The 16014-nt window shown below is 35.2% G+C and overlaps 1 protein-coding gene across 5 annotated transcripts in view; it reads right to left on the bottom strand.

Moving 5' to 3' along the window:
• LOC127983990 (CD2-associated protein) overlaps positions 1 to 16014 on the bottom strand; it is a 56550-nt gene that overhangs the window by 16498 nt on the left and 24038 nt on the right. For 2 of the 5 annotated variants that reach the window (XM_052586437.1, XM_052586436.1), the window contains exons 3-10: positions 11423 to 11618; positions 9550 to 9650; positions 8611 to 8731; positions 7021 to 7190; positions 4945 to 5038; positions 4519 to 4625; positions 1519 to 1617; positions 1227 to 1280 (exon numbers count right to left, since the gene is read on the bottom strand). In XM_052586437.1, the coding sequence (XP_052442397.1) occupies positions 1227 to 1280; positions 1519 to 1617; positions 4519 to 4625; positions 4945 to 5038; positions 7021 to 7190; positions 8611 to 8731; positions 9550 to 9650; positions 11423 to 11618 (942 nt within the window). Of the gene's footprint in view, positions 1 to 1226; positions 1281 to 1518; positions 1618 to 4518; positions 4626 to 4944; positions 5039 to 7020; positions 7191 to 8610; positions 8732 to 9549; positions 9651 to 11422; positions 11619 to 15834; positions 15960 to 16014 lie in introns of those variants that run through there. The other 3 variants (XM_052586439.1, XM_052586438.1, XM_052586440.1) reach the window with 2 other exon arrangements.

Here is a 16014-nt window from a genome sequence, read left to right on the forward strand (position 1 = left end):
TTATTATCATTAGCTCTGATAAGGTTGTGTGTAAAGCTCCTTTTTTAAATAAAACCATGTATTAAGATAAAGACATAAAGTAGCTTCTTATTGCATAATAAAACTGGTGCATGGATATAGAAGATTAATAAAAAAAAAAAAAAAACATAAAAACTAAACTAAAAAAAAAACCTTTAGCATACACTGTCTGTTTAAATATCAGAATCAGACTCAGAATTACTTTATTGAACCACACTGGGAAATTCTTTGTTACAAGCTGCAATGGAAAGTAGGTCAGTCTCGAAACCTCTCAAAAAATGCATGCCATGGTTCGGACAAAATTGCTTTTATCTTCATTAAAATTTGAGGGGAACACATTTCAGTTTTTGTGCTCAGGCCCTAATATATATATTTATATTAGAAGTACATTTGATAACCATGTTAGAATGCATATTAGTCATTTTAACTGAACAGGAGAGGTGGTTGTTTTTTCTGTCATTCAATGTTTCGAACAAAAATACTGATAGGATATTATTGATACGGATTCTAATAATAATAATAATAAGTATAAAACACACTAAGGATTACAAAGGATTAATGAGATGCTGGATTCATGAATATTAATCGGTTTTTGTGCGTTTGCTTGAACTGATTTGCTGAAATCAAAACGGAGACGATAACAGGTGAGCGCCAGCCAATGACACTGCCGTTTGCGCATTAACTCCACCCACTACCGGAAAACCCGGCTGTTCTTAAAAGCTGAAGACTTCCATAGGAACGCTGTTATTTTGACAGGAAAATACAACAAAGAATATTGTTTAAATGTAACGAGTCAATTCACTCACTCACTTTCTCTCTCTCTCTAGGTCTCTGTGTGAGAGAGAAAGCGACGGGGATTTGTGCGCCTACACACCAGAGTTTAATATAGGTTGCTGCGTATCCATTGAGATGAACTTAGAAATATCACAGATAGCTTGATGGAGAGAGAAACTCTGAAGAACTCAATCAGAGTGTTTGCGAGTGAAAATATATCTGTGCTAAACTTATACTTAGCCTCCAACTCACACACTAGCAATTAGTCAACCCGCCAAAATGACTAGTTGGAGTCACTGTGTTACCCACCACGAGCAATATCCACCCGCATTTGGCAGATTTGCGGGTGTTAATGTCAAGCCCTGTGTGTGTATATACACACACGCACACACAAACATATGAATTGGACTCACATTTTCTAATGAAATACCTACCTCCTCTAATTCCTGTTTAGGAGACGCTTTAACAGAGCCTTTGGATATGAGTGTCTGTAAAGAGAAAAAAAAAAAAAAAAGAACTTTTATTAAAGATTACGGTTTAGGAAGTTTTCTATTGTTGCAACTGAGAATTAGTTATTAGTTATGAGAATAACAGCTCTCCAAAGTAAAGTAAATCATTCTAAATTTGTTTTCTTTTTACATTTGCACTGGTAGTTCAATTTCCTTTTCAGAAAGAGATGACTCCCAAGGAAGACATCAAAAGCAGCATTAATGAATGTAAATTGACCTCTTTGTCTGTCTCAGGAAGCAGTGTTACAAAGTTGTCTGGGAAAACTCCCTCCTTGCCGTTGATCTCTCCTCTCCACCAGCCTAGCTCTCCCGAGTCCTAAAACATCAAAACATCAATCTCTCAGAAAAAATTTGCTTATTTAAGAAAATCTACACCTTAAAATAATTATTTAACGTTCCACCTGGAAACAAAGATACCATGGCGCAAAATCCCCCTCACGAAAAAAGAAAGCAACTGTGTTTAAAACTGTGACGACGAGTGATTATCAGAATCAGCTAAATGCTGGATTTTCAAAAGTATGAAAAATATATAAAGTTCATGGCACAGAATATTTAAAATATGTCCGAAAGTTTTACACACTGGTCTGTTATTGTGGCGACATTTCCACGCCTCGAAACGTGATGATGAATGAAACAAACTGTGATTGGTTGTTTGACATGTCGGTCAAACGGCCTCATGGGTGGGCCTTGGCCAATGAAAGCAGCCATGAGTTTCTGACCTTCAGCCGTCAGTTTGAAGGTCTGGGTACACAAGACTAGGAAAACAGTGTCTATGTGTCTTAAATGAAGCAAACACATCCTTCGGTTGCTAACAGGACAGAATCCATTGGTAATGAGGTGCAACAGCTACAGTATCATACGTTTCCAATGTGTCTGCAGATAGCATCAAAGGCACACAAAAGAATACCCCCCCCCCCAAAAAAAACACCTACAGAAAACTCCCTTTGTCCCTGAATACGTCAAACTAGTTTGACGTCAGAATCCCCTTCTGAGAGTTCTGTACTAGCATTAATTGCATTACAGGTTATACGTTTTTGTAAATGAAGACTATTTTTTATCTTAGGGAGATTTTTCCCTTTAAACTGTGATTTAATCCATAAATCAAATTGTAATACTCTTCATGATTACACTGTAATTCTAATATGAACCATGACTAACTCTTTGGCATAAATCACAGAAAAGCCGAAGTTTGTTTGTATCATGTAGTATACACACCACTCTAATCTACAGAGCAGGATATAGACTAACTAGTCTAAATGAAGAGAGTAAAAGTGATTGGATCACAGGTTCACTGCCTTATTATTAATATAGATACCAAAATGATCTATACATCATCTCAAAGCTGAATAAATAAGCTTTCCACTGATGTATGGTCTGTTAGTAAAATATTTATTCGATCCCCTGCTGATTTCACTCACTCACTCACTCACTGAAATTCATATCAATTTCTAAACTTTAAATAAAGTGCTTTTTCGGGATTTTATGGTTGGTATTTTGTCTCAAAATGAACCACAAAAATGGCAGACCCTTCATTTCTTTGTAAGTGGGCAAACTTACAAAATCAGCAGGGGATGAAATAAATATTTTCCCCACTGTACATTAAGCATTGACAGTGAAATGCAGTGTCACATATTACATCTAATAAAATAAATAAATAAATAAATAAGCAACATTTGTTTTATTTTTGTTAAACCACAAAGTTAACAAAACGTTTCACTCCACTGTGTGCTTTCTTCACGTGCTATCGGAAACTTCCTATTTCCAACTTATAAAGTCATGATTTTTCTGTTAAAAATAACAGTGAACAGTAGTTTGTATATGTTGATGCTTAGCATTAATAATTAATGTGACCCATGATTTGTCTGTATGTGTATTCAAAACCAATGAGCAACACTTTCATAATAGTAAAAAACTGTGCTAATGCGCGATTAAATATTTGTCGGCGTTAATCAATTACCATATTAAGTCGCATCAGTCCATAAATACGTCATGACGAGGAAAAAAACATATATAAGTTGCAATGGACTATAAGTAGCATTTATTTAGAACAAAGAACCAAGAGAAAACATTACCGTCTACAGCCGCGAGAGGGCGCTCTATGCTGCTCAGTGTAGGCTACAGGAGAACTGAGCAGCATCTCTGGCAGCATAGAGCGCCCTCTCGCGGCTGTAGACGGTAATGTTTTCTCTTGGTTCATTTCTCTCGGTTCATGTCAAATCAATTTTGATAAATAAGTCGCACCTGACTATAAGTCGCAGGACCAGCCAAACTATAAAAAAAGTGTGACTTATAGTTTGGAAAATACAGTAATGCATTTATGCGATAACGCGTTAACTTGCCCAGCCCTAATTTTTGTACAACTATTATATATGCAGTGTAATAACAATTTCACAAATGACTATAAAAGAGACTTGCAAAAAAATCTAAAACATGATTAAACACCCCCAAAAAAGTTGATTAATCTGCTGATATTAGGCTATTTAGAAATGATCAACATTATCTGATAACAGTGCCCACTTGGTTGATTAACAAAAATTGACATTTCACTTAGTATTATTTTCAAAATTGATCCCAGAGACTTATAAATGAATAATACATGAATTTTAAATACATTTTAACAAATACTTTGTGAACTTTGTGTTTTTTTCCCCTTAATTTCAGCAATAAAAAACAATCAAAAACAAAACATAACAGTGATTGGTGGTATGAGTTGTTATGAACAAATGAATGAAACGCATTTGTCCGTGTTTCACTTCGTCTCAATTCATGCTTGCGGAAAGCGATTGAGAAACTAGTGTCTCTTCGCGGCACGGTGCGCTTTCAACTTGTTTTTTTAGTCTCGAGCAAGACTGTACCAAATTCACATTACATGATTTGATTGATTTTTAGGTAGAAAGGGTAACAGTGCACCACATTAAAATAAATTATCATTCTTCTTTAAGTAACAGAAAACACATGAAAACACGTGACTGACAAACATATTCTGCTGTTGCATGTGTGAACGTGGTCTATGTAATTTAATATTTTCGACCAATGACAAATTTATTGCTACATTTTAATAGACAAACATGTTTTATTTGTTTTCAGATGTTCAATGCTTGTCATCTGGTAGATTATTATTTTTTTCTCTTTTATAACTATACATTACATAATGTAACTTATTAAATACTAGCTGTCCTATGAAATAATATGTGTGGTTAGGAAGAAATCTGCTCACCCTTTTCCATACCTTGCTCAGTATGTGGATGATGTCACCCTCCTTTAAATCCAGCTCATCCTGGTTAGTTGCTTCAAAGGTGAATATGGCCTTGCAATATTCTTTTACTGTAGAGAGGCAAGAAAAAAAAGATGATATATGTACACTATGCCACACTTTGATTTGTCTTATGTAGCTACTATTGACTCTGTACTAAAAACTTTAAGTTGTGGAGTGCAACTAGTAAAGCAAAAGGTGCAAGTACACTTCAAGTACTAACAGAAAGACATACTAATCTATAATTTGGGTTTAGCTAATAATCAAGTGGAAGAAAACCAATGTATAACCAGGGCAGTCCGTATCAGCCGTTCATGTCTGTTCTATAAATCTCCTGTCATTATTTTGGTTATCACATATAGCTTTATGTCAACCTCCCCATGAACTCACCTTTTCCTTTGCTCTCTGTCTCTTTTTCTCCTTTAGGGGGTTCAGGAGTGCTCAAAGGGGTGGGCTTTGTGGCTGATGGTAATGATGGAATTGGCTAAAATGAAGCAGAATCACAAATGGATTTACTGACACGGCGGCCAGACAAACACATGCAGTTGCACACTGGAAGGTAGAGACTTTGAGACAGGTCAGCCATGCCTGGATGAAAGGAACGCTGGACAAACAATCATTACTCTTACATGTGCACAGATTTAATAGGACTAGGAGCGCATTTAGGATTTGTTTATTTAATTTTTTATCCAAAACAGAGTAAGAATCTAGTATTTAGTAAATGATCTGACATCACATGTTATATGATGACATGTTATAAATGACATCTGAGCTCTTGATAAGAGACATAGTGGATGATTCAACTGAACTGAATGACATGACGGGATGCAAAATGGTGATTGAAAGGGTGTTCTTTTAAAACATTTAAAATGCTACTGATCCCATTTTTTTTTTAAATGGTGGTGTACTACTAAGTGAAATGGAAAATTCAGGGGTAAATGTAGAATGGGAATGATTTTAACCAAGCTACATCTCCACTAATCATGTGCTATGTAATTATTGCTATTAATAATATATATTAAGGGTTTCCAAACGTTTTAATGAACATGAACCCCCACATATACATACATATATATATATATACACACACATATATACATATATATATATATATATATATATATATATATATATATATATATATATATATATACATATATATATTAGCATTTGAAAAAAAAAAAGCAAAAAAAAGCATGATATTATGAAGAAAACTTTGATATACACAAAGCAAAATGCATCCACAAAATTTAGCAATAAACATTAATTAGTAATTGAACATATCAATAAACATTGTCTGAAAATACTTTGTATTTTCTTTTTCTAAAATTCTGACCAACATAAGAAGACTAGAGAAATATTTTGGATTTATATCTATAGCTCTATTCACAATAAATATCATTGGAAAGCAGAAAAACCAGTGAGCAAGCTTACTAGAACAGTAGCAATGAAACATGACCTAGAAATATACAAACGTTTCATACGTACGATAAAAATAATTCTTAGTGTTTCATTATGTAAAAGAAAAAATTTGCCTCAAATTGTAACCCAGTTTGAATATGATTGATTTATATAGTATTATATCCTTACCAACAGAGTATGGGTTATATCACCAAAAATGTCAAAGCAAACTATTATGTTCTGATGAGACATTTCTTTCACCAGAGTAATGTGCACTGATGAATCAATTACACACAACCAGGGGAATTTATAATGGTTGTAAAAGGGTTCATCTCGATTTGAAGCTGTCTTGAAGAATGAAACTGTAGTTGCAAACAGCTGCCTATAAAACTAACAAAAAGTTGTAGCTCCTAGAAATGTAAACACAATGCACACACATCATTGACATGTCTAGTAACTAAAATGTGCAATGCCTTCCAGCTGTCTGCAGATATAACAAAGCATAGACAGGGATATTCTGCCCAAAGTTTGAGCTGTGCAGAGGAAAAAACATTAACAAGAGAAGCAGTCCATACCAGAATGCTTCAAAAACAGCCATCCTAAATAATGAAGTCCCAAAATAGAAAGACATATTCCTAAAAAGGAAGGTCTCATCATGAGACTGTCTGTCTATGTGGTAAAGTCTTGAGCAATCAATGGTAAAACTTGTAGAGCAGTTAGACATGTAATTACCCTTCAATCATCCATTGCTCTTGGCTATGGGAATGGGCGGCACTGATTTCCATACATGCCATAGCAATGATATGATTTTATATGGATCTATTATGTGCTACACTGGTTGGCAGTGCAGTTCCGTCTTCATAAATAGAGAATTTCTTCAGAATAACTTGGATATACAACTACAGCCACACATTATTTTTGACTGTGACATTTACAATTCTGAAAGATTTCTGTTTAAAGTGAAGTGTATACTGCATTTTCTGGGACTGGTACTAGTCCTGCAGTATAGACATAGGAAAGACTTTTGAGATTATAAGACATTGTCATGTTCAGAACAACACTTACTTTTTCTTTCTTTTCCTCATTGTCAGATGGTAATCTCTGAGAGAGTCTGAGTTTTACAGAGCCCTCTCTGAATATGTCACCAAAGCCGATGCCCTTGATCTTCTTCGGTTGGGCCATGACTCCATTGCCTTGGTGAGGGGACGTGGGGCTAGATGCTCCATCTTGGTTATCTGTGAACGCACACTTTTGTATGAGTACCACCAAAACAGGCTGTACAAAATTTGGATAAAGAAAAGTAATGTGTCATGTGCAAAGTAGACTGTACAATAATTGATATTTTACTTTGAAGTTTGAATTCACCCAACAGACACAAAAGCGCAATAAAAGTTATAAAAGTGATCCATACAAGTTGTGCGCTACATGCCAGGTTTTCTAAAGTCATACAATACATCTGTGTGAGGAACAGAGAAAAATTTTAGTTGGAACTAAAAATATTGACATCTGCGCAAGCTATATTGTATGAAAGTTGGATGTCCATTCATGAATGAATCGTTCTTATGAGCCTGATGATCTTATTAATCTGAATAATTTGTTTAATCAGACTGTTCAGTCTGCTCATAAGCTTTAATGAATTAAAAAAAACTTGGAATAGCTTTTAATTGAAATTTAACTATGATGCTTCTTTACAATTTAAATTGGAAAACCTTATGGTAAAAAGGTTATGGTCGACAGATTTTACATGAATTACTTAATTTCTATGCATGGGTCACGAATAGGGAGGGCTGCCCGGGCCTGGTCCCAGGCTACTTTTACGTCTGGTATATAAAATACATAGGCTATAGGCTCATATGAATGCACTATTAATCTTTAAAATCTTTAAGACCTTGATTAAAACACATGCAATCATATTCCTAAATTACGATCCTGTTATGTCAATTTAATCTTTGAAATGAAAGTCACATCTGAATATTTAAACCTGTTGCGGTTCAAACACAGATTTTGTTACATCATTCCAGTAGGTGGCGACCAGTGACTGTTAAAATATATCTGATGTCTGTCTCATTCATTTAAGAGATTTGTTTAAAAAAAAACTGGACTAAACAAGTCTTCATTCAATGATTTTGTCATAATGAATTCATTTAAAGTAGCCCAATAAATATTTTTAAATAGCCTCATTTATAACATTAAATATATTATTTGACGAAAACTTTTGTCAGTAAACTCGTCTACATATTATTTTGTTTGGTTGTCTAATGTTCTGTTTTCAGAATCGGGAGAACTGTGATCTATATTCTAAAAATCAATTATTTAGAATCATAACTCAAAAATACGTAGGCTTATATATCTGGCCTTTAACTACTAGGCCTGTAGTTCTAATATTAAAATGTGCACCCCTTCTTTTGGTTCGTTCCGAAATCCATGTTTACATGTTCAGAAGTTCAGGGTTGGCAAGAATGTTTTTCAAAGTCTCTCATACCCATCAAGATTTCTTTCATTTGATCAAATATACAATGTAAAACAACTGTTTTTTGTTTTTTTTTATATTTTTATTCCTGTGATGGCAAAACTAAAAAAGTTTTTAGCCATTTAAACATCTGTTGAGTGTTTCTGTGTGAGGACATGCCCTCACTGAGATACGCTGAGCAGTACCTGTCTCATCTGTTATGACGCTGGTCTCGGTCTCTTCAGATGATTCTATTTCTTTGACGAAGTTGGAAGGAAAAAGCCCAGACTTCCCATTCATGCTTCCGCTCCACCAGCCCTCCTCAACCTAACAAACACTTAGTCAGCACTGATACAGAAACTGTCCAGTCAAACGCTCATTTTCAAAGGCCGTCGGTCTCAACTGGTTTCACTTCAGGATGCAGATATTACACTGGACATCAAGTGACAAACCAACACAATAGCAAAATGGTTTAAAGCATAAAGCAAAACCGCCCTAAAAATGCAAAGACTTTTTAAAAATATATTAAATTGTGTAATATTTTAAAGGAGACATCAAGCATGTTTGCCCTATTGGTATGTGTCCATTTATCTGGTTAGCATCTACTAAACTAGAATAATCTGCACTACAATATTACAGTTTGATCAGAAACACTGTCTTTGACAAGCAAAACATGATATATGAAGATTTCAGCCTACATAGGACCACTTATTTTATTAATTAACTAACTATTCACAACTATATAATTACTTGAATTGTTTAATTAGCATTTTATATACGGTAGGTGTTTTCCTTACTGTCTGCAACTCTCTATATATAAACAGACTTGTGAATTTTTGGGCCACAAACCATCATTTGAGAACCACTGATCTCCATAACATTATGGATGAAGTCATAAAGAATGTTTGAGAAAGAGTATGTATAAAAAAAAATGAATAAACAAAATTTTATTATTAGCTCATGAGAAACATGGGCAACTAAAATTACAAGGAAATTGCTCGTTTCGAGAAATGAAAATTAAAGAACATCTAACTACTTCATCATATCTCACACTGCAGCATGCAAAAAGCCGAAGAACATTTGCTATATGTTCAGCACAATTTCAAAACATCGAGTAACATTAAATACAAAAGACAGACGCTGACCTCCTCAGTGATGTCAATGATATCTCCAATCTTCAGTTCCAGCTCGTCTTCATTATGAGGCAAATATTCAAACAGGACTTTGCACTGACGCTTCTTGGGCTCTGTAATGAAAACTCAACAAGTCACTCTGGATCTCTCCTGTCACGTCACTCAGCCAACAACGTTGTGTATGCATGGGGAGCATTTCCTCCAGCTACCTGAAGAGGGCTCAATGAGTAAAGACTAGCACAATCAGGAAGGGTCTCAATTAAACCTGTATGCACATACACTCTCACACACAGATTCCACACCCTGTGCCTGAGATGAATCATGTGCCCTTTAAGGAGAAAGAAACCGGCAGATTATTTTGTTTGCTCCATATTACATGCCAACTTAAGACACGTTACCTGTCACCCAAAAACTAAACTGAAAAAAATCTTCTTCACTACTACAGAAGCTTCTTATACTTATGAACTGTGAGAAATTAGCAATTATTTAACAGTTACACTACAGTTGAAAAGTTTGGGATTTTTATTTTTATATACTATTTTTATTCCATCATGATGCAATAAATTGATTCAAAGTGACAGTAAACATAAAATGTATTTAAAAAAGTTGTTTTTCCTTCACATTAAAATAATTCTGATAAAACATACATAAATTATTTTAACATACATAAACTCTTCAATGCATCAATTATGTTGCTGCATGCTAATTAAAGCTGCATTCTTTGATCAAAAATAAAGTTAAAAACATTAACAGTGTAAAACATTTTTTAAAGTAATTCTTTCCTGTACGGCATAGCTAAAATTTCTGAAACCATTACTCCAGTTTTCAGTGTCACATGGTCCTCCATAAATCATTCTATATGCTGATTTGGTGCTCAACATTTCTGATTTGGTGCTCAAAAGTATTAATTTCTTAAAAAGAAGACTTTCTGAACCAAACTTTTGCAATTTTTTTTGTGTATTACTACTTAGTATTAAGTTAATGCCACAGTACATGAATATAATAATATTTCATTATCACTGTATATTGAAATCACTCGTTTAGTAGAAGGCTCTCTATGGCTGGCTTGTAATGTAAGCTGCATTGAGCAGAAACTAAGTATATATTATTTGCTCAAGGGTACAATGTGATAAACCTGCACAGTAGGACAGAGGAAGTGAATCAACACAACTACATTCCACTGTTATCACTGTTTTAGATGATCTGTTCAGCAGAAACCTTAAAGGTAAGACGGCACCACAATCATCGTGTGCTCTTTTGACAATGTTTCCATGCAGCTGGAGAGGATCATATGCACTTCCTCTAAAATCTGTCATACAGTCAAGACTTAAGAAAGAGGAAATGAAAACAGGTTTTATTAGCCAATAAGAAAGCAACTGGTGCCCACTACTGGCCAAAGCTGTCATCCGCTAAAAAAAAATCGAATAATAATTGGTGAAAGATCTTAACATATGGTGTATTATGGCAAACTATATAAAAATCATATCAGCCTGCTGTGACAAATTATTCTGACAACAAAAACTCCCACAATGACACCAATAACCAATCGACAGTAAAGATGCTGTAACCCATCATGCTAATATCATTGTCCACTAGTCTAAACTGAGACCAGACCACCAAAATCTATAGACCACATGGCCTTCATCCAAAGACATTTGAGTGAACCCAATAAAGTCAGACAGCAAACTGAAACATGTTAAATGATTTACAGGTAGAATGTGTTCCTGATCGGCTGCTTTTGCTCAATGGCTAAAATGCTTTTTGTTGGGTCCGGGCTGTCACAGAGACAGATATGTGCTCTGTCAGGTAGAAGGGACATTTTGTGTGTGGTATTCTAAAAAGAAGAGTGAAAAGCTGTTAGAATTTGAAATGACAAAAGACGCACTCTTTTTTGAGGTACGGGGCTGAGAATGGGGTTGTAAGCCAATTCCTCCTGCTGGGATGCCATAGGTACTGATCCTCTGCACCAGGCTTGCCACATTCCCTGATGCTCGCCTCTGTATCGGAGTCTCAATCATCTCCTTCACTTCTTTAACCTCCTTTGGCTCCTCTTTGGACTTTGGCTCCTCTTTTTTCAACTCCTTGATACACACACAGACACACACACACACAAAATAATCAAATATCACATATAGCATCACATATAACGGCCGTATGACAAAAAAACAAATAAAACATCATGTTAAAAGTCATTTTATACCACATATATCACATGTATTATGGTATTTTCCCTGAAAAGTCATATGAAAATGCTTTATATATTAAATAATCATATGACAATGCACAAAGAAAATGCTGCACAAATGAAAGGTATTTCAGCATTTTATTTTTAGCAAATTTTCTCAGTTTGTTTGGAACCTGACAGACGTTCCAATATCCAATATACAAGTAATTTTTCTCATATTAACTTCTGTATTTACACGTTACACCATGTTGCCTTGTCACTCATAGCATTGCTAGTATATATACTTTTGCACGTCTCCTTTCTCTGACAGACCAATTTAAGGTCTTGGAGTCTCTACTAATGAGCTGATGGCCTGAATCAGGTGTGTCCGATTAGGGAGTGATGCAAAACATGCTTAAATTATTTAAATATAAATGATTTAGCTAAACCTGTTTGATAAAAAAATACAGATGTTTTTTCAGTAATACAATACATTTAAAAAATCTGAATTTAAAGCAGTATAAATTCAAGTGAAAATGTCTGAGAGAATTCATCAATTATACACCCATCAGCACCTATAAGTTTTGTTTATGAATGCATGAATTCTTTGTTAGGTTTACATTCTACATTTACATTCTTCACACCCACATTATGTAAAACTCTACAGAAACCACTGACTAGCACCTTCATTCATGCCTTCCAAACATGTAAATTCAGCAACATCACACATACACAAAAAGGTGGGAAGAGAGAGGCAGGAGAGAAACAAAGTAGTGATAAGATCTCCAGTGACATCACACAGCCGTGTTCTCATAGGCCCAGAGAAGTTAGTTCTCAGCTCATCCAGATGAAACTTGCTTTGTGCTTCTCTCTCTCTCAATGATATTTGTATTTGATATGGATATTAAGAGGATCTGAAGTATATCACTTCATACTATGAACAAGAATAAAAGAATCCTGAGCTGGTAGAGCAAGTGTATTACACCTATTTAGCATCCAATTCAGCACTGAATTAAGAAATTGGAAATCAGCCATAAATTTTCCACTCTTCAAAGGGGGCTCCAAATCTGACCCAAATTGTTACGCCCAATTTCCATCCTACCATGCCTTGCCAAAGTTCTGGAGAAGCTTGTCCAAAAACAGTTAAATGATTTCCTGGATAAGAATCATATATTATTTGACATGCAATCTGGTTTTCAAACGGGACATGGGTGCATAACAGCCACTACAAAGGTCCTTGATGATGTAATTAGAGCATTAGACTGCATGTAGGTCTGTATTGCCACCTTTATAGACTTAAGGCCTTTGACTCTGTCGACCATAGAATCTTTTTATATAAGCTTTCCAGTATTGGCTTGTCCTCATCTAGTTGTGATTGGTTTGCCAATTATCTTACCAACCGTGTCCAGCAATTGAAGGTTGAAAACATCATGTCAGACCCACTTATTATCTCTAAAGGTGTGCCTCAAGGCTCCATCCTGGGCTCAACCCTTTTTACTATCTACATCAATGATATAGCCAGAGCTGCTGACACCTCCTGGATTCATCTTTATGCAGATGATACCATTTTGTACACAGTTTGATCCTCTCCATATTCTGCGGCTTCGAGTCTTAAACTCAGCTTCACCTCTATATAGCAGTTTTTTTGACAATCTCCATCTCCGTATTAACACCAGTAAAACAAAATATATCATTTTAGCCATAAACCGGTTACCCATACTCCACTTACAATCACCTGCATGAACGGTATGTCTCTGTGGAGTATGTCAAAAAAAAAAAAAAAAAAAAAAAAATATATATATATATATATATATATATAGGCATTTGGTTGGATTCATCCCTGTCATTTATTCCACACATCAATAACCTTCAAACAAAAATATCAAAGCTGGCTAGCCTTTCTTTTGCGCAATGAAGCTTCCTTTATTTATGCTACCAAATGCACCCTCTTTAAGATGACAGTACTGCCAATTTCTGCCAATATTATATACAGCATTGCACCAAACACACACAGCCCTAAAAAAAAAAAACTTGACAATTTATCATTCAGCCATCCGTTTTGCCACTAATGCACCCTTTCACACTCATCATTGGGAATAATACTATGTTGTTTTTGGGAAATTTCCTATGGTTGATAACACAACCTTCTTTTAAGTACCCTTTAATACTATGATAAGCACTATGTAATACATCCAGTACTACATAATACATCAAAGTACCCTAGCATTATTCTAGCATTGCCATAGTATTACCACAGAAACACTACAGAAGTCTTTTGAGCTGGGTTTAGACGGACTCAGACAGAGTTTGGGTTTGAGAGAAAGGTATGTGGAGCATTGTTTCCTGGAGGCTCCGGTGCAGAATGGAGAATGCCACAGACTGCATCCGCGCCAAACTTCCTGCCCGAGGTGCTGACAAAGAAATTCCTTTTTGTTACTCCCTGCTCAGTAACTAACTTGAGGTCAGCCTTCTCAACCTTTTTAAAAGCTCCTGGTTTTCTTATAATACCTAAATGATCAGAATTAATAAATACATAAATATACTAAATGATCTGTACTGAAAGCGGTAGATCAAATAAGTTAAAAAGTATAAAATCACTTCAAAAACTATTCCTGTCTAAAAATATGTTTAAAAAAAATGAAATCTTTTTTTTTTTTAAACACAAATGTTCTAAATGCACAATGAACTTTAAGAAGAGAATCAAATTGTGCTGTAAGTGTAAAAACACTAAATGATTATTTTCTGCTTATGCTTTACCTGTAAGCGCACTTTAAAGGTCCTATGACATGAAAATTTCACTTTCTGAGGTTTTTTAAAATTAATATGAGTTCCCCTAGCCTGTATATGGTCCCCAAGTTTCTAGAAATTTGAATCGGTGTAAATTGAGATTTTTCTATCTTTCTCTGCCTTTGAGAAAATGGAAGCTCAATCAGGCAGATCTTGAATCTCCTCGTTGTGACGTTGTAACGAGAATTGTTACCTCCCCTTTCTCTGCTTTGCCCGCCCAAATATTTACATATAATTCAGCACAGGCGTTACAAACAGACATTTATGATATGGATTCGACAGCACCGGCACAAACAGTGAGTAACAGTGTTCATTAATGCCTGATCTGTGATCAGTGATTTCTGATGTGTAGCTAATCATTCAAGTTCACACAGACTTTCTTTCTAAATCGTTTAATACTGTTTATGCATCAGAGAATCAAGCCAGTGACTAAACGATCAACTTCGCATTGTTTCTCTTAGTAGCATGAAACATATCTGTTATTTAAATTGTGATTTAACTACAGAGAGCGATCAAAGAAAGCTCACTTTTTTTTCCGGAGCTGTTACACATCGCGAGTATATCTGCACACTTGCCCAAACTGCCGTTACAATGAATGACGCTCTTATCCTGCAGAACGGAGCTCTTACTGTATTCATGTGTTTGCTGTTAGCTGTGGTGAAAGCATTTTGTGAGATAACGTGTTGCAATAATGACGAGATCACTGCATCCACGCGATAAACAGACTCTGTCTACTCAATGCTCATCACTGCAGCCTTTCATGTGATGGGAAAAGATCGAACATTTTTTTATATAATCCACACTTCCACGATTCGTTAATCTCAACAGCTGTAATAGTAAAAAAAAAAAAAATATATATATATATATATATATATATATAACGTTATATTTTAGAGGGGTTCCACATGAACGCATTTCGAATGCAACTATGTCAGCCAATCACAACAGTTGTGGTTTACTTGGAGTCTCACAGCAGACACGCCCCTTCAAACAGAGCATTCAAACCAGAGGGCTAATATCAGGATCTAAAAATGCTTTTTATTTCTAAATTTTAAATGTAAAAATCATACTAAAAATATAAGTACACCTAAGAGAACATTAAAAAGCATTTAAAGATAAGGAAATGATCCATGTCATGGGACCTTTAAATCCTGTGCTATCTTGAATCTGTCTGGTGATTCAGCGAAACAGGACATCAAATCCAGTGCCATGTTATGAGAAACTAAATGAACAGAACACCAACTGAAGACAAAACATTACCAGTAACATGTTTTCCAGACACAACAAGCCCAAGATCTTATTTAGATATGAACTGACAGACAGACAAACTAAAACAAGCTCCTTACCTGCTCGATTTCCATGATCTTCTCCAGAAACCACTTTGAGTGCTGACTATCAAATCTTTCCGGGATCAAAGTTCAGTTAAGGGAGTGGAAGATTACCTCACACCCTACTAAATGATCTCCACAAGGAAACTAAAGCAATAGTTTCCTGCCATTGACAAGATTTGCCATTACAACCGACTT

The sequence above is a fragment of the Carassius gibelio genome, chromosome B20, assembly GCF_023724105.1.
Source record: "Carassius gibelio isolate Cgi1373 ecotype wild population from Czech Republic chromosome B20, carGib1.2-hapl.c, whole genome shotgun sequence".
Classification (NCBI taxonomy): Eukaryota; Metazoa; Chordata; class Actinopteri; order Cypriniformes; family Cyprinidae; genus Carassius; species Carassius gibelio.